Raw genomic sequence first — 18308 nt, 5'->3', positions numbered from 1 at the left:
CTTACAAATGTGGTTTTAAAATGTTGCTCTCAAAGAAAAAAAAAATTAAGTTGAAGATGATCATTCTTGAAGTGTATTACTATATATATTCTGCAGGCTTCACCTTGAGGATAATTGTTTTCAAACTACTAAAATAAAGCTCTAAGTTCTATTTAATAATTTCTCATTATTTTTTATGTAAATCAAATACTTGTTCCTTCAAAAATTAGCATGTTTGCTTAAACACTGTGTAACCAGCCTGGAAGGTGTTTGTAGCTCACAAAGCAAATTCTTGTTACTTCAATCTGAGTTGTATGTGAACACCTGAAAAACTCCTGTATTGACTTAGTTTTGGTTTTGCTCTTTCAATGAGGAATAGACACTTTTGCTAGTCTCTCTTATAGTGTATATTTACACTCACTCACATGGAGTCTGAACACTGATGACAAAGCATGTGTTATATGGCTTCCAAACCAAATACTGCACAAGTTAAAAAAAAAAAAAAGAGATAAACCATGTACATAAGGCCCTCAACCAGGCCTAAAATGAATTGCAGTAGTTTTCCCCCTTGCTGTGGCTGTCAACTTGCAGGTAATTTCATAACCTGCCAGCTTCCTGCAATCTCCACAAATGGCTAAAATCTGACCACAGCCTGGCCTGCAGTATATCTACTTCTTTCCTTTACATCTAAGATGGAGCTTGGTGTGCTAGTCTTGTAATACCTTGTAGGTTTTTAGTGCATCTGCATTCTGCTCTGACTTAATAGCTGTAAAAGTTCTGACAATTTTTTTGGGCTACACACACACAAAAGAATAATCTAAAACTGACCATTCTCTTACTGTTCTGGACACTTGTATATTTTTTTTCTTAGGCAAAAAAAGGTGTGAAAAGGAAGGCTGACACTACAACTCCTACTACTTCAATAGTCACAGCAAGTGGTGAATCTTCTGCAACGTTTAATGAAAGAAAAGCTGTTAAAGCATGTAGAAGTGAAAGTGAATGTATGGTAACAAACAAGCTTCTGAAGAGATCCTTTTCAGATTCTCAACAGCCTCCTGGAATTATTAAAAAGATTCAGTTGTCAGGACAGCTAAAACATTGTAATGCAATACTTAAAGAAATGTTTTCAAAGAAACATGCAGCGTATGCGTGGCCTTTCATAAAACCTGTAGGTACAGCATCTTTCTCCACTGGTGTGAACCAAGCCATTGCCAAATGTCCTACAGACCTAGGAACCATTAAAGTAAGTATGTTTCTGGGGAAATTAAGCTATTCATGTAATTAAAAGGTTTTAAATGTGTTAGCTGAAAAGGTGTCATGAAAGCTGCTTCTCCTATGAGGCCTAGAAGCCAGATATATTTCTGTTTCTCAAACTTGGCCAAAGTCACTGAAGAAAGTCTTTTGAGTCTTGTTGTGACACATAGTGGCTAATGTACCTAACTGCTGAAAAAGCAAATATAAGTAGTGAGGGAATTATGATCTCCATGAAGCCCTTCCAAGCTTGCTACGTGTTAAATATCTGTCTGGACACACAGTGCTGTTGTTAATACCCAATAAAACAAAATTAAATTCTGTCAACTCCTCCTTTTCCCTCAATTTCAATGTTCTTGGTGAAGTGCCGTAGAACTTCTACACTGGATGTTTACATGACACATTTCATATTTTTAGTGGAAAGCAACCATTCTAGATGGAGATATGTGGACAGCTCTCTGTGGATGCTGAGTGTATTTGTATGGGGTAAAGTATTTAGTCCAGTTAAGCGCCACTTTTTTGGGGAATGATAGCTTAGTGAATTATCTTGGAAGCTGACTTGCACAATACAAAGGTTATTTCCTGGTTTCTAGTCCATTAGTTTGACTCCAGCTATTATGGAATAAGCTTTGTGTAAATACCATGCATAGAATCAAAAACAGATGCTGAGTTCAGAACCAAATAAAACCACCCAAACATTGTCTTGACCAAGTGCTGAAACTAGTACTACAAAGTCCTTTCAGCAATTACAATTAAATCTGTTTAAAAGAGGAAAAAGAAATCTCTTACTTTGTTAAAGAGACAATGTTGAAATGAGACACAGGTATTTCCATAACATTTTTTTATAATATTTACTGTCTTGATACAGACTAAACCTGAATATATATGTTAAAATTCTTGTTCCTCCTCTCTGCTACTTCACGGTGATACTGTCTACTAAGTGTGCCTTTAATTTTCTTTTCCTCTAGAAGAAAATGGATAACTTTGAATATAATGATATACAAGAATTTGCTACAGATGTTAGATTAATGTTTGTGAACTGCTACAAACGTAATTCTTCAGACCATGAAATAGTGTCTATGGCAAGAAAACTTCAGGTGAGTTATCTTTTAAGTCAGACTTGAAAAAGAATAGTTAATCTCATGCCCTGATGTAGAATCTACTGAACTACTGTGTTGCTGTGTAATTCTGCAATAGTAGCTGCATAACACTTTCAGAAATCTGAAAAATATGCTGTTCCCAAACCTAACTCTTCAGGATGTTTTTGAAATGCACTTTGCTAAAATTCCTGATGAACCAGTTGTGAGTGATCATCTGCCACAGCCTGTGAGAGAAATGACAGAAGCTTATTCCAGTGAAAGCAGTAATGATAACTCTTCAGAAGAAAAATCATCTGAAGACTCTGAAGAGGAGAGAAAAGTGAACCTCAAAAAGCTTCAGGACCAAGTAAGCATTAGTGCTTAATGTGTGTGACTTAAGATCTCTCTGGTAATGTCACTTTCAATTATCTATTACAAGGCTTAGTAACAAAATCAGTTTTTAAAATATTCTATTAACTTGTATTTTAATATAGAATTTTAGTTCTATATTCTTCTTCTATATTCTTCTATATTCTTCTATATTTAGGAAGCGCTGCCAAATGTTAAATGAATAGCGCCTCAACAAATACAAAGTGAGCAATTGTTCTACTCTTGCCTGCCACTTCTTCAGAGGAATCTCAAAGTTTTTAAAAAATAAAACCGTGTTCCTGTGGCATGAGAGCCTCCAGGCACTCCACGTGTAGCTTAGTGGCATATTCTTCCAACAGGGTCATTTCTTTCACATGGTCAAAAAGCATTGTTCTCACCTTCAGTCTCTCTTGAGCCATACAAAAGCAAGTGATTAATTTCTTCTTCAGAAAGCTCAGTATGAGAGAGAAAAGAAGGTATCTCATGCTAACTAGTGAAGCAAAGCCATGCTTCATATTAGCAGTGGGATCGCTGTTGCTTCTGCTTGAACATAACTTTTTAACCTGTTGCTGCTGTATCTATAAACTCTGGGGGAAATTAGCATTTGTTCTGTTAGTGAAATGAGGGACAGTTTTCAGTCCTTGTCAGATTAGCATCCTCAATTTATGAATGTAGGCAGAAGGATGAACACAAGTGGACAAGCCAGCCTTTACAGTAGTGAGATATTTCAGTGATTTCCAATCTCATCCTCTGACCGTCATCTAATTCCTGAGGTTTAAATAAAGCTGTGTTAAGCTCCTCTCTGAAAATTTTAATATGTCTCAACTAGCCACTTTATATTGCAAAATAAGATGCATGAACCCAGTCCCACTTGCCTAATTCAGCAATGCTGTAGAAATAGAATCTAATAAGGCATTTATGTGCATCCCAAATTCCTGAAATTAGAGAAGCTGTTGGAAACCACTACAGGTTTTTTTTTCTTTTTTTTGGCGGGGTGGGGAGGTGTATTTGTGTTTTCTGGCAGAATGCTAAAAGGCACACACTGTTAGAAATATCTGCAGAAAATAAACAGTCCTATGTCTTCTAGATGCATAATCTGTGACTGACATACAATATAGTAAAATGTTTGGAAAATAAATCTCATTTGGAAAACAGACATCCTATTAATATCCATTCAGCTGGCACTAATTTCCTGTGATATTCAGGACCAGTTTATTGTTCTTCCTATATTGCCCAAAGTTATCAACATTCTGTGGGCTTTTTTGTTTTCTTTTTGGTTTTGATAGCTTACAGCTCTTCACCAGCAGTTGTGGGTTTTGACCAAAGCATGCTTATCTAGACCAGGAAAGAAAAAAGGAAAGGCTAAAAGAGAGAAAAGAAAGAACAAGGAAAAAGCTGAAATAAAAAGCTTGATTCAAAAGAAGAAAAATCTGAAATACATGAAGAAATCTAACAGAAAGCTGTCTTTAAACATGTAAGTGTGGGGAGCTTATGTGGGTGTCAAATTATTTTAAACTGCTGTTACTGCAGTATACTTTTTTTCCTGCAGTCAATCAAAGAGAACCATGCAGCAGGTCTTGTTGGCACATAAGTCAGAAGATGAAGGTGGTGCCAAACCTATGAATTATGATGAAAAACGACAGTTGAGTTTGGACATAAATAAACTCCCTGGAGATAAGCTTGGGAAAGTAGTCCATATAATACAGTCAAGAGAACCTGAACTGAGGAACTCTAACCCTGATGAAATAGAAATAGACTTTGAAACTTTAAATGCTTCAACACTCAGAGAACTAGAGAGATATGTAGCAACCTGTTTAAGGAAGAAACAAAGCAAGCACGGTATGTAGCATAAATGATGTTTTAAAAACCCGTTAGATTTGCTTTCTGGTTTTGCTTTCATGTTAACTTCTGTTTCACATGCAGCTAAAACCCCAACAAAGTCAAAAGAAGAACTTAATTTTGAGAGGAAACAAGAATTAGAGAAGAGACTACTGGATGTCAATGGTCAACTAAACCCAGAGAAGGAGAGCTTCAAGAGTAATGTGGCTGTTACTTTTATTCATTTGCAATGGAAATAGCTTAAAGTGGAATTCTTCCCTTGGGCTTTAGTCCTCTTAGGTATCTGGAGACTTTCTCCCCACAGTAGGTGGGGTCTTAAGCTTCCCACTGCTAGTCTCAAGATCTTTTCTATGCTGAGTGAGCTGGAGTCACAGCAGCAAATTTGGTCAGTTCCTTGTCCTGTCTAAAGCAGCTTCCTTATTCCTGCACCTAATACTTTATTACAGGTAAAGATGGTAACAGTTTCAGAAATTAAGGGACACTAAAACAATTCCCTTATGCTAATATATGAAAACATGGAGGGGTGTGGAGGGTTACACAGTCTATTTGTTTGCAATTCATTTTCTGTGATTAAGAGACATAAGAATAACCAATTCCAGTAATACTTGTTACATGGCAGTGTCACTAATGCTGTTATGCTAACAAAACTTGTATAGCAGTGACAGGTGTGCTGTATATCCTAGATTTAAAAAAGTGTCCTAGGAGAAGAACTCAGTTTTTCAGGCAATAATGCGTTTCAAGATCAAAGCCAGAAATTCAGTGCATACTTGAGCTGTACACTTACTGGTGGCTCTCGTCAGGGGCTGAGAATGGATCAATGCAGCTGATGCTGCTATTATAAGTCAAGCTGTTCCTCATTAAAATCGTGAGTGTTGTTATTGCCCTCCACTGGATGTCTATTTAGCTCCTATGTAAAATCAGCTGACATGATAGAAGCAGCTCTGGAAGACACAGGGACATTTGTATCCAGCATTAGCTCAGTCAAGTCTTCCTGTCTGGTATGCATAATGGCTTGAAAATATCCTACAAAGAAAATCTTAAAGAAGCAGCTGAAATCAATTATCAACTATATGTTGTGAGGAGAGAGAAGAAGCTGACTAAGAAATCTTTACAACTGGTATTTGGCATGTTTACAAGAGCTAAATCCGGACTTGTGTCCAGGGAAACAGGTATCCATGTAACTTCTCATTTTTGAAGCTTCCACAGAGGAAAAACTTTGAAAAAGGCTTGACTCCAAAATCATTATAAGATGAGTTAAATCAGCCCTGCAGATGCAAAATAGTCAGATGGTAGGGAGGTGGCAAAAGATGGCAATTTGGGAGTGCATATGGCTAGGGAAGGAAGAGCTGGCTGTAGATAAAGAACTCTGCAGGCAAATCTGGCAGCAGCAACCTGCACACAAACAGGCTCTTGACCGCAGGAAAGCTTATGGGGGAAAATTGCTTGAATTGTGTCTTAAGTCTACTGTTTTAATCTACTTCAGAATTGTAAACTGTGTGATTACAGCTTCTCCTTGGGTATTTCATTCATTCAAGTAGCTTGCTGCTGGTAAATCTCACTCTTCCCAGGTCTTTGTTTTCAAGTCTACTGCTAAATGGACAGTAGACAAGGAAGTGAAATAAAATGAACTCTTACATGGGAGAATAGACCTAACAAGGTTGATCATAGTCAAGGATGTATAGGAAGAATGCTCCATTGCAGGGTGTTCTGAATTCTTTCTTTTCCTCCTGCAGTTGAAAAGAATGCTGAGTCAAGTACTGGGCCAAGCAGACTGAGCGACAGCAGCAGCAGCTCCTCAGATTCTGGCAGCAGCACTAGCAGTGATTCTAGCTCCTCAGATAGCAGTGACTCTGAATCAGGTTAGAAAGCTTATTTTTGTGTTTGTGTAGGCAAAATATCTTCTCTTAGCATCTACTGTTCCACATGCTTACCAAGGATTTCAGTTATCTTTGGTTTGGTTCGCTCCATTTTGAAGACTCCGTTCCAATGCTATGAAATGAATGCCTTAATACTGTGAATCCCAGGTAACACAAAACAACAAAACCCCCCACAACATCCATTCAACTTACTAGTGAAAATCTACAGGGACCAAAATAAGCTTTGTGTGTGCCAAAAAGGTCTTTGTGTCTAACCTGGACACTTGGCTATAGGGCTATAGCTCACTCTTGTAGCTTTGGATCCCTTTTTGAAAGTGTGATTCACTTTATTTTCATCTTCTGGTCTGCAACATGAAGGGTGATCTGAGCAACAAAAGTGCCTACAGCATTAACTGTAGAGGCAAAATCCACCCTGGTGCTTGAGATGTTTCAAGTTTGTTTAAAGGATATTACAGCATCAGAACACTGAATGATGTTTCTCTGTACACAGAACTCTTTAGTTTTCTAGGACAGAATATGTCTGCCAAACTGGAGGTCTACAGTGTAGATCTCCATATGAGGTATAAGGTGAGATGAATGCTCAACCCTCTGCAGTGTGGGGGAGGAGGGGAGCAAACATAGTGAATCAATGGCAATGAAGATTTTGATCCTGCAGAAATCTGTGGTCTCTTTTTATAGCTGGGAGAAGTTCTCTAAACGCATCAACCTCAAGTTGAAGTATCCAAGATAAGAATGTTCCTTTCACTGTGAGGTTGACTCTAGGTACAACTGCAGCTCACACCTTCTATGTGTGAATAATGAAACATGTGAATGACTGATTTGGGTTTTTTCCATCCCCCTTTTTCTGCCTACCTCACTGTATTTACAGTTACAGAAACCTGTGCAAAACAGACTGGAGCCAGGCAGAACTGTCCAGCTTCTATGGAAAAATCTAAGGTAAATCTGGCTAGAATGGATATAATAATTTTGCCCTAAAGAAATAACAAAGTTATTCTACAACTAACTTTGTTCAAGTTATTTTTTAACATACAATGGTAATAGAAGTGATGCAACTTCATGAGGAGATAATGAATGTGGCTTGAATGCTATTTGTTCTGTAGGACTGATTGGTATGAAGTGTCCCATAACCTGTTTTTAAAAATACTTTATGCATCTGTATAGGAACAGATGTATTGGGAGGCTTTTATCTTTTATTATCATTGTTTGTTGAAGAAGGGCAGAATGCTCCACATATCCCACCCACCCCCAAAAAGGGCAAATAGTCTCCAAATTGATCTCTGAGTACAGAATTGACCTAACAAACAGTGGATTTTTTTTTAAATCTATTAATAACCTCACTTCTACGCCTGAAAATAAATACATTGTACAATGTGCCACTTATTTTCAGGATACTTTAATGTTGCTTATTGTTATGGTATTATTCGAACCAACAGCAGTTTTATCTAGAAAAAATTCTTAATGCCTCTTAGATTGAGTTGCTCTATTTCTGTATTATAGAGTGGGTGTTATTTCTTGTCAAGGTTAGCTGCCTTTAAGAATTTCCCTTGAAGCTACCAGAGAAAGAGACCTTGAATTTCAAAGCAAAATCACAGCCAAACCTTCATTCTTCTTGCAATAGACAGATTTTCCCTTAAAATACAGCAAACTAGGCTGCAAATTTATTATTCAGCTGCTCCTTCTGCATCTTCACAAGCAAAGATTCAGGGAAGGAATTATGCAACACCCTCTTTTTGCTTAAGAGCTTCAGTCTCTGCAGTGGCAGAATGACAGCAATAAACTTGAGAAAACAGGATCCAGGAAATGAGCTCCAGCTTGGTCAGTTGTAACAGCCCCTTACTGACCTTCTGAGTAGCAACAAACATCATACTTGAAATCCTCACATTACATTTTGTTCTCAGGGGTTTTCTGTATCTGTCAGTCCAAGGCAGTGAGTGCACTTTACCTCATTGCTTTTTGTCATCTAAATGCTTAGAAAATGATGGATCAGTATCACAACACAAGGGGTACTGAATCTCATAAACAGTGGAAATGGGTAGTGGTGGGAAAAAGAGGATCAAACAGCTATTAAAAAAAATCATCTGTATTAACTACTGCAGTCTCTTTATAGAGAATACCATTTTGTTTGCAGAGGACATCCTGCAATGCTGTTCTGCAAGCACAGCCCTCCTCTCTTACTAGCAGCTTGCAAAATCATGGATCATCTGAATTGCAGAAGCAACCTCCCAATGTACTGCAAATGCTTCAGTGTAGATCACTTAATCCAACAGAACAAAATGCTCAGACTCTCTCAGGTAATACATTTATGCCTATTTTCACTGCTGAGAAAAGGAAGGTTGTCAGGATGCCTGCATTGCCAAACAAGATTATCTTGGAATTTTGGAGGTTAGCAAGTGGATAACTGAAAAAGTTCTTGGAGGGTATGGATTACCAAAAGAGCATGATGTAAATTAAAGCATGGGGGGGGAGACTGAGGATTGGCTGGGGGTTTCAGATTACTGGGACACTTGTGGGGCAATGTAGTATTAAAAACAGGAGGTGTTCATGCTGCCTTCCAATGAGATGGAAAAGGATACCTTAAGGGAGTTACAGGAAGTGTTGAACACCTTAAAACAGGATTAGATTATTAAACTCATGCCCACTACCCAAGTTCATGTCTGAAATGCCTACTAGCTGAATGTAAGGCTTGGTGCCACAGGTCCTCTGAACTGAATGCTGTTGTCTAGACACATCAAGTTGCTTAGGCACTTGATCCAAGGAGCTATTTTCCCTCCCTCATTAAAAAAAGTCTAATAATGTTAGACACTTCTGAGATTTTGGTAGAAGGCAGCATGAACTGGTAGCTGATTAACTGAGAAATCAATTAAAAACTAATTAAAAATAACTCTCTTAAATCACATGGCTAGAATACATATCTCAATACTAAGTTACTCCACACATCTAAACAGTGACCTAATTTTGAGATGTAGGATTGCATTTTGCATGATAGAGGAAAAATCACACTCTTTCTTTCTCAGGTAAAATCTCAGCTGTACCTGCTCTGCATGATGCTCCAGACCAGCAAACTCCTCAAAGCACTCCAAAGACAAATGAGTCTTCTCTCACCCACACCAGAAATGTTTTTCCAGAGGTGAATATGTACTTCTCTCCAATGAATTAATTTCAAACAGCATCTGTAAAGCATGTTCTTACCCTTTAAACAAGATGTAATATAATACTTCAGGCTTGAATTTGATGTGATGAAGGCCATTTAAGGTTTACAACAAAAGTTTTCTAAAACCCCAATAATAAAGTGACGCTTATCCTTTAACAGGGTATTACTTCATTGCCTGTTGGCTGTAACACAAAAGGAAAGTTTGGCTCATCGTGTTTATAGTGTACTGTAAAGCTTATTTTATTTCCTTTCAGGGTTATAGCTTGAACTTAAGTAACCCTTGCACACTTACAGGTTAAAGTCCACCCTGTAAACCAAAAGCTTTACAAAAGAGGCAGATTATAGTGTGTTTTGGTTTTGTAGAAATATCAATTTCAAAAACTCAGCGACACTGAGGGTCTGATGGCCCTTTCGCTACTGGGAAAGTGTGCTGCTTTTCATACCTTTTCCTAAAGCTGTGGAAACTGGGGTTTTCAGGGTCTAGATGAGGTTGTAAAATATTTAATGACTGCCGAGTTCTGTCTTAATATGTTCTTGGAGAGTATGCTGGTTAGAAGGGCCTCTGTGGAGCAAAGGAAGTTATTGATATTACTGCAGCACGATCACTTCCATCCTGTGATGATTAATAATCTTTCTGAACATGGCTGAAAATTTAGTTGCTTTAATCAGGTTGTAATAGCTTTATTTTTGGCAATGGATAGAAACTGCCTCTTGAATATATGAGCACAAGAATGTGTCCTGCAAGTAAGGATGAAAAGCAGCTCACCCTTTCCTATTGGTGTCCACTGTCCAAGGTAGCAGGTAATGCAAATTTTGACTCAGGTTTGTGCAGCACTGTCCTTACTTCAAGGAATTACTACACAGAGTAATCTTGCACAAAGGAAAAATACCACTGTCACCATTTGCCCTGATCCACAAGCTAGAGTGCAGCAACTGCCTTTACGACAACTTTATTCTGCTGTACAGTGTTAAGGGTTAAAGATCTTGTATCAGTTTCTCATGCACTACCCACTCCATCACTTGGGATTGCTGAGCTGTGCATATTCTAAATCTGAAGTCTTGATTTATGAACTTGCTTTGTTTACCATAATATGAATGAAATCTATTTCTTCCTTGGTGTTTACAGAAGCTAGAGCTGCAGGAATTTACTGCTCGAAGCTTCTAAACCTTTAATCCTGATGCTGTATAATAAGAATCCTCATATGCTAAACACAAGTAATATAAAGAACGTATTTTGAAGTCTAGCTTCTCTTCTAGGAGTCCAACACCATTTTCCAAGTTGACAGTGCTGACTGGAGCAAACAAGCTGAGCAAACAAAACATCTAGACAAATCAAATAAACTTCAAAACAAGACCAGCATGAGAACTGCTGATTTAATATCCATAAGTCAAGAACAAAGTATGTAATGTCATAATAAAAACTGTAGCCATTATCAGGGGTGCAAAGTCAAAAATGCATATGAAACTGGTTTAAAGAAATATCATGCTGAATACCTTGTATATAAAAAAGTTTGCAGGATAATGGTTGGATATGCAGTTTTCCCTTGCTCTTCCTTTTTTTATTTGCTGTTTAAAAACAAACAAAAAGTGAAATTAAACAGATGTTTGGTTCTTGTTGTGTGTTAAAATATGTAAAGAAAATTACTTTTTGATTTAAGAATTTAGCTTTCAGAATGTAGGACTAGGGATGATACATAAGCCGGTCTTCCATGAAGTTTGAGAATTGATGCTTCAATCTGTTGTACTTCACTGGCTTTTGAAGTGTCTTCTGCTGAAGCTTCATGGACCTCTTTTCCCAGGGCACTTCGTGTGTATTTTGAGTTATTATCTTTGGCTCTTGGTGACAGCAAATCAATGTCAGAGACTTTCACTTTGGAATAAACTTGCAATTATTACAAGAGCACTGGCCCTCTGAAAGCTGCGTTCTATACTTCATACATATTTCAAACAAAAGAATTGACTGAACATCCATGCTTTTTGTGTCCAGCATTACCAGACACAATTGTTTTGTTTTTCCTCTACTCTTTTCCCTTTAGAACACCTTTATAGGTAGGGAAGAAGCTACTGAAAACTTAATGAAATTAAAAGGCAGAGCCTATTCACTGATGAATTCTTATTTTGGCAAAGAATAATGCTAACTAGTTGCAGTGTATTAAAGCAATTCTAAAAATGAAGGGTTAATTCTCCACTAATTCCTATTAATTTTAGGGTCTGAACACACCAAGCCATACATCTACTGCTCCCTTTTGCTTAGACTTGCAGCAGCTGGAATTGGTACATGGCCTCAGCTAAGGATTTTTGCTTAAGAAGTTTTGTGGCTGTGAGGTGTTGCTGAAAACCCCTTTAATACAAACTGGCTGAGGGTTTGCTACTTTGAATCCAGAATTGTGGATTCAGGCATTCAAAAACTTATCTTTTACATAATTTTTAAGAAGTGTCAACATATTACCTGAAGTTTTTTATTAAGCATTTACTTAAATAATGAAACATCTCAAACTACAGTAGAGGGTTACTGCTGAATGAGATAAAATGTGTTGTTTATCTCCAGTTTGAAAATAGTGTTTGGGGTTTTTTTTTTCCCCTCAATAAAGAAGTAACATCATTAAGTATTTGTATATCTGTAGGCTACTGGAAATGTAAGGACTAGCCCTTGATGGCTGACCTATCTGCTTTTTTTAAAAAAGTAAATAGGGCTGAGAGCTTTAGGTGAAATGAGTTTGCATGATCAATCAGGCACTCCTAAAGCTAGAATCAAAAGGAAAGAGGGCTGGGTGAGAAGGAGAGGAAGTGGCAAAGTGCTGTGTTGAGCCTTCCTGACCTGACCAAATCTTTAAAGCATTCTGCTGGGACCTCTCCTAGTATTAACCAGGAATTAATTTGTCATTTATAGTTGAGCTGGCTATACTTTTTTCCTGCCCAAAAGTGGAGAGAAGTGGTCCAGTTCAACTTAAGCTTAGAAAATGTTTGGGAGAATTTCTGTCATTCTGAACCAAATAATAAACTGCACTGTGAGCTTTTAAGTCAATTCCTTGAAATACTAAAGTTTTATCATTTAAATTTGAGAAAGAATAGTCTATAAAATCAACATGATCAAAAAGTCTTTTTTCATTCTTCCATCAGGTCATTGTACACCCAATGATAAATCTAGTGATAAAAACATACTAGAGCCAATGTCTGAACTTCTTCCAAGAAAGGTAAGTGATGCTCAAGTTCTATTTGAGAAGAGGCTGAATGTATTTACTAGGTTGAATAACTCCCTGACCTAGGATCTTCTCTAAAAATCTGTTCTTTTACCATTAGAATATTTAGTGTACAGTAGGCCTTTGTCATTGTTTTAATCTGTACAGATTTAGCTCATTTTTATTGCTAAAACCAAACAAATTACTCTCTTCATTGCAGAAGGTAAGGCATATAAGATGCATACGTACATGTACATAAATATACATTTAATATGCCCATGCTGCCTTTTTAAAATATGGCTTGTTTCATCTAGTTTTAATATTTAAACAAGGAACTAGTGTTCCTTGATCTAGCTCTGATATCCTAGTTATTAGTGTGCTTTCCCTTACTGATCCAGTAAAAAAATGAGTAGTGTGGAATATAGTCTTGGTGCTATTGGAAAACCTGTTCTGAAATGAGACAAAGGAGTTGTGATGACTAAAGGTATTTATGACAGTTGAGCAAAATCTTTCCTAGCATACAGTAAATCATCTTAATTGGAAGGTTAGAGGTATTTTCTTATCCACTAAATTGTTCTCTTATAATCAGCTAATTGAAAACATTAATTCAAAATTACTAATGTCAACCTCTCAACCTAAAAAGTTTTCTATATCATCTGTTGAACTAAAATATTTCTAGGATTTTTCTTTAGGCACTTAGGTTTCAGAAAGCTGTTAACTAACATGTTGAATTCAATTCCAAAAATATGTGTTTCCTTCATAAGCACATGCTTCTACTAGAAGCAGGATTTCTTAAGAATTCTGGTTTTATTCTGATTTATGCTATAAAAAAAAGCCCCAGGGGAACAAACAAAACCCATAAGCATAATATAAAACTATTGTTGTGTAAGGATTGCGTACAGAAATGAGATGGATGTTTGTTAAAACCTTGTCAATGGACCTTGTGTAAACTCAGCCTTGTGAATTCATGTTTTCTGAAATGAAAAAGTGGAGAGGTAAACTAAAATAGTCAGAATAGCTACAAATGCTAATGATTGTTGGCATATTGCCAAAGACTCTCAAAGTTGGTGAGAAAGCACATTAAAATCTGTTTAGATTACTGTATATGCACTAATACCCTGCCAAAGGGGTAGATATTTCCATTAGGCCTAGTCAAACAATATTGTGCTAATGTAACAACTAAGCAGGTAAAGTAGTTGCAGAGTATTTTCTTTTTCCCTCTTCTGTGTTTTCCTTTTTCTGATAACTTCAGGATACAGCACTGAAGACTGTAGATTCCTGGGTAAGCCTGTGTAAAACGATGAAGGTTCCAGCTCCAATAAAAGCATCTGCTGAGAGTTTCAATCAGTTCAGAGATGCAGTATTAAAGAGGAGTGGGCAAGTGCAGGAGTCAAAAAGGTCTCTTGTGCAAGCAGAGGTGGAGCTGCAAAATCTTCCACGAGAGAACAAAAGATTTGTAACCACTTCTGTGTAAGTATTATTCTGGTTTTTGACTGTATGATACTGAGAGGCTTAGTTATTCAGGAATAAGGGGTTTTGGTTAGGTATTTGTCACATGTCAGGTGAAAACGGGGAGCTGTACCATGCTAAGCAATAATGCACCTCCAAAATGCACAGAGCAGCTTTCTCTTCAAATCAGTATTGTTGCAGCATTCAGAGAAACTTCCCAGGAATTTCTTTCATTGTTGTTGCTGTTAGTTTGCTTCTGGATTTTCTTTTTCAGGTTGGTTTTGTTTGTTTGGTTTTTTTTGGTGGGGGGGCAAGTGGGGGTGGGATTTTGGTTTTTGGGGTTTTTTTCTGGATGGAGGGGAATTTGGTTTTTGTTTGGGTACTAAGGTGACAGGTTTGGTCCCCTGGAGCACTCATGACCAGAGTTCACATTTGTCCCATTTATACCTCTAGATGAATGTCCTCATCTTAGTGCTCTCCTAAGGGGATACAGGACAGTCCAGTCTTTGACAGCATATTGTTAACATTGCTACACAGGGGTTCCAGTGTGTATCACTTCACACAGCAGAATTCTTTGCATTGCTGTAGAAAAGCACCTTCAATAAGCCCCGCCTCCCTAGCTGTTTGCAGCTCCTGTTTCAGGCAGTGCCCTGAGGTCTGTGGCCAAGCTGAGTGGGATAAATGACTGCCTACTAATTACTGCATTGCAGTAATATCCTGGAGTTTGTTTGCCACCTTTTGGAAACTGTTGGCAATATTCCCCTCTCCAGTAGTCTACTTTTTTTCCCTTGCCTGTTTCGCCCTGGGAAAGATAAATCTAAGCTGGTTCCTAAATTCTTCTGCACTTGCCCATTGCTGGTTGTATTAGAATAAGCCAATTGTTTAGATTGTTTTATTTTAGTAACCACAGCATTTGAGAAACTTAAGAGTATACTCCTGCTTCAGAAATTAGTGAAATCTACCTCAAATAACTAATTTGAGAGGAAGAAGGTAGAAAAAATCATCACAGGCCAAGAAAGTAGCAGAAAATAAAGAATTTCAAAGTGGGTGTATGTAAATGTTGTGTGGTATATCTATAAATCCCACATGCATACAGATTAGAAATGGGACACAGGGAACATGAACCTACTACAGCCCAACCATTGTGTGTGCATAACTCTTGTGAAGGAAAATCACTATGAAATAATGTGAAAGAGACCCACACTTCAAGTGCTGGGAACTGATTTAAATTATTTGCAGAATTCTATCAGGTTATTGTGGAAAAAAAAAATAAAGAACTTTATCCTATACTGATTTCTTCTCCTGTCTTTAAAGGGGCCATGAAAGCACAGGATTGGATGCCATGGCAGTGACAGACTGTGAGCTTGAAAAAGAAATACATGAGAGTAGTCTGCCTAAAGTTCAACAATGTGTTCTTGATCAAGACCGTAACTTGGCTAGAAAAATGGAACAAGAACGCAGGAGGAAGGAAGCAGTAAGTTTCTGACTCTTGCTACATCTTTTCAACTTTACTAGAGAGTAAACAAATATTACATCACGTCCTTATTTCAAATGATCTGAATGATTGAAAACAACAAACTATACTACCTGAAGAGTTAGTGCAGAAAACACAATAGGAAACTCCAAGTATGTCTTCAAGTGACATCATATGAAAGCTATCTGCTTGGTCCTAGTACTCCCATAAACTTAGAATAATTGTGTGGTAAAATTAGATTCTGAAGAGGAGTCCCTGCCCTCTAAATAATTTCAAACCTTGAAGGTTGCAAGCTGTCCACCCTTCTTAATGTGTTCCATGTCAACAAAAATGCTAGTCATACTGCTCTGGTGTGAAATACCAGGCCTGAGCCATTTAAAACTAACTGCTTTTATTGGTGACAGTAATGAATGTTTTCTAATTGCTACCTTTTTTAGAGTAAACATTTTTTAAAAATTCATAGTGTTGTACAATGGAATGTCAGTACTGGTGTGAGACCATGCTGGAGTCAAGTAAGTTCAACTGAAGCTTTCATCCTTCAGCTCTTTTCTGAGGGCTTCAACAACATATGCACACTCAGAGTCATAATGGAGAAGACATACATTTTTTGAGAAGCTGCTTTATAGTTTTCTCTTAAATCATTAAGTATTTGACCTGCGTAGTATCCGTTAATGTCTGACTGCTCTAAAAACACACTTGTTTGCTTTCTTGCAGACAGCTTGGATAATTGATGTGAATCTGCAGAGAGATATTATGGCATCTTTCGAAGAATATCTTGAGTGAAAGCAGTTTATATAGAATTTAACTTCAAACTACTAAAAGCAGCACAGTTTTGTACTAGTTAGGATCTTAAATATTAAGACTACTTTAAGGATCTTCTCTAAAATGCTTTGTATTAAAAGCTTGTTCAGTAATACTTGAAGTGTCACAAGATTTATTTCTTTTCACTGCTTGTTTATAACATGTAATCTATTCTGCTACACAGTGGAATGGAGTTGTTCATTTGATTACAGTTTCATCTGTTGTGTATATCTGGTACTACGAAAAATCACTTTACTGTGACACACCTGTACAAAATCTGGGCTGACAAAAAGATCTCTGTAGAAGTGATACTGTCTGGAGGGGGGGGGTGTAACATTACTTGTAATCACAAAAAAAGGCTTCCATGAACTCTTTCATTTCATCAGTAAATCTTATCTACTTGTATGTACTTTAAGGCCCAGATATGTTTAATGAATTTTATGTTAACATAACATTTAGCTAAGGGTGCAAACACGTTTGCCACATAGTTCTAGTTCTTCTCAGGAAGAAATTATGGCAAACTGGCATCAGTTTGAAAGATTTTCTAATTGATGCAAGATATTATTAGTGTTGAAAAAGTCTCTGGTAGAAACCAGAATGTGAAAACCACATATTCTTGTTGATTATATATGGTGTGGGAAATAAAGATGGGACAAACAAAACATGGTTTTATGGAATTATTACCAAAACACAATGTCTATTACAGAAATGCTGGGTGGAAAGAGCCCCCTTCAGACAGTCTAGTTTAATAGTCTCCAAACCTTTTTTGTCATGTACCCCATCATTTAAATATTTAAGCATGGACCCCAAGACATGTATATTTATTAATTTATGAATTGTATACAATATTCCACTGTACTGGTATATTTTTTATATTACATTATAATATTTTAAATTTGTTTTGTTTTTAACCCTGCTTATTTATTATTTTATTTTGTAATTTTAAAAATTGTATTCAATATTTTATTCCCACACTCCACTTTGGAGACTACTGATCTCATTGAGCCTCCCACTCAAAACTCTGAGAGCTTCAATTTGTCAAGTTCCTGGATGAAATGCAAAAGTAACACTGCCAGTTGTGGTGAGATTCTGCCACAGGCAACCAAACTAAGTAACCTAAGTGAACAAATTTTTGTACAAATAACTGAATTTTCAGAGACGACAATAAATTTCTTCTAAATTCAGAAATGCCAGCTAAAGCATGCCCAGAAATGGTAGCCTGGTCATTCAGGGAGCAGGCTGATGAGTTAGTGCTAGTTCCAATAAATGTATTCAATATAGCCATAGATCTTCAAATTCTGCCATTGCTGGAACGGTAATGTTTCATTCAATAGCACAAAGACTGTGTATGACAAACACTCAGATTGGGCCAGCACCCTGTGCAATGTCCAGGGATGTCCTGGCCTGGAGGCATGTTCAAGTGTCCGCTGTTCGGGAGATTTGAGGACCTGGCTAGGACAGGGATTTAGGATGAAAGATGGGTTGTAATGTAAAGTGGTGCTGTTAGGATGACTTTCATATCCACACCAAAAGTGACCTGCCTTCATTTGTAGTTTTACATTGTTAAGAGTTATTTGTCCTGCAATAAAATGCTGCAGTTCACATCCAGGACTCTCTACCTTGCTGTCACTTGGATACACTTTCTCTCTGGGTTAATGCAAGCTCAAGAGCTCTTGCTTTGGAAATATGAGGTAACAGAGGGAAGGGCAAGAATTCCTTCTGAGCATTTCATCCATTGGATACAGCGATATGGGCATTGCTGGCATGAACTGGTGCTTTTGTCCCTTCAAAAATGAATTCCAGCTTCCATGACTCTATACTGTCATGACAGCTTGAAGTCACCATGTCAGCGCTGCTAAT

General features: G+C 37.3%; 1 protein-coding gene across 7 annotated transcripts in view; it reads left to right on the top strand.

The window, feature by feature from the left end:
- The window catches only part of BRDT (bromodomain testis associated), a 47104-nt gene extending 30541 nt beyond the window's left edge, over window positions 1–16563 (top strand). For all 7 annotated transcript variants that reach the window (XM_064428211.1, XM_064428217.1, XM_064428215.1 and 4 more), the window contains 15 exons: window positions 851–1222; window positions 2199–2327; window positions 2488–2676; window positions 3965–4152; window positions 4228–4517; window positions 4602–4715; window positions 6251–6376; window positions 7263–7330; window positions 8523–8685; window positions 9409–9521; window positions 10803–10944; window positions 12666–12739; window positions 13977–14194; window positions 15488–15647; window positions 16362–16563. In XM_064428211.1, the coding sequence (XP_064284281.1) occupies window positions 851–1222; window positions 2199–2327; window positions 2488–2676; window positions 3965–4152; window positions 4228–4517; window positions 4602–4715; window positions 6251–6376; window positions 7263–7330; window positions 8523–8685; window positions 9409–9521; window positions 10803–10944; window positions 12666–12739; window positions 13977–14194; window positions 15488–15647; window positions 16362–16430 (2415 nt within the window). In that variant the 3' untranslated portion in view covers window positions 16431–16563. The remainder of the gene's footprint in view (window positions 1–850; window positions 1223–2198; window positions 2328–2487; window positions 2677–3964; window positions 4153–4227; window positions 4518–4601; window positions 4716–6250; window positions 6377–7262; window positions 7331–8522; window positions 8686–9408; window positions 9522–10802; window positions 10945–12665; window positions 12740–13976; window positions 14195–15487; window positions 15648–16361) is intronic.
- The last annotated feature ends 1745 nt before the right edge of the window (window positions 16564–18308 follow it).

The sequence above is a fragment of the Passer domesticus genome, chromosome 7 (assembly GCF_036417665.1).
Source record: "Passer domesticus isolate bPasDom1 chromosome 7, bPasDom1.hap1, whole genome shotgun sequence".
NCBI classification, from domain to species: Eukaryota; Metazoa; Chordata; class Aves; order Passeriformes; family Passeridae; genus Passer; species Passer domesticus.
This window is presented reverse-complemented; position numbering and strand designations above follow the sequence as displayed.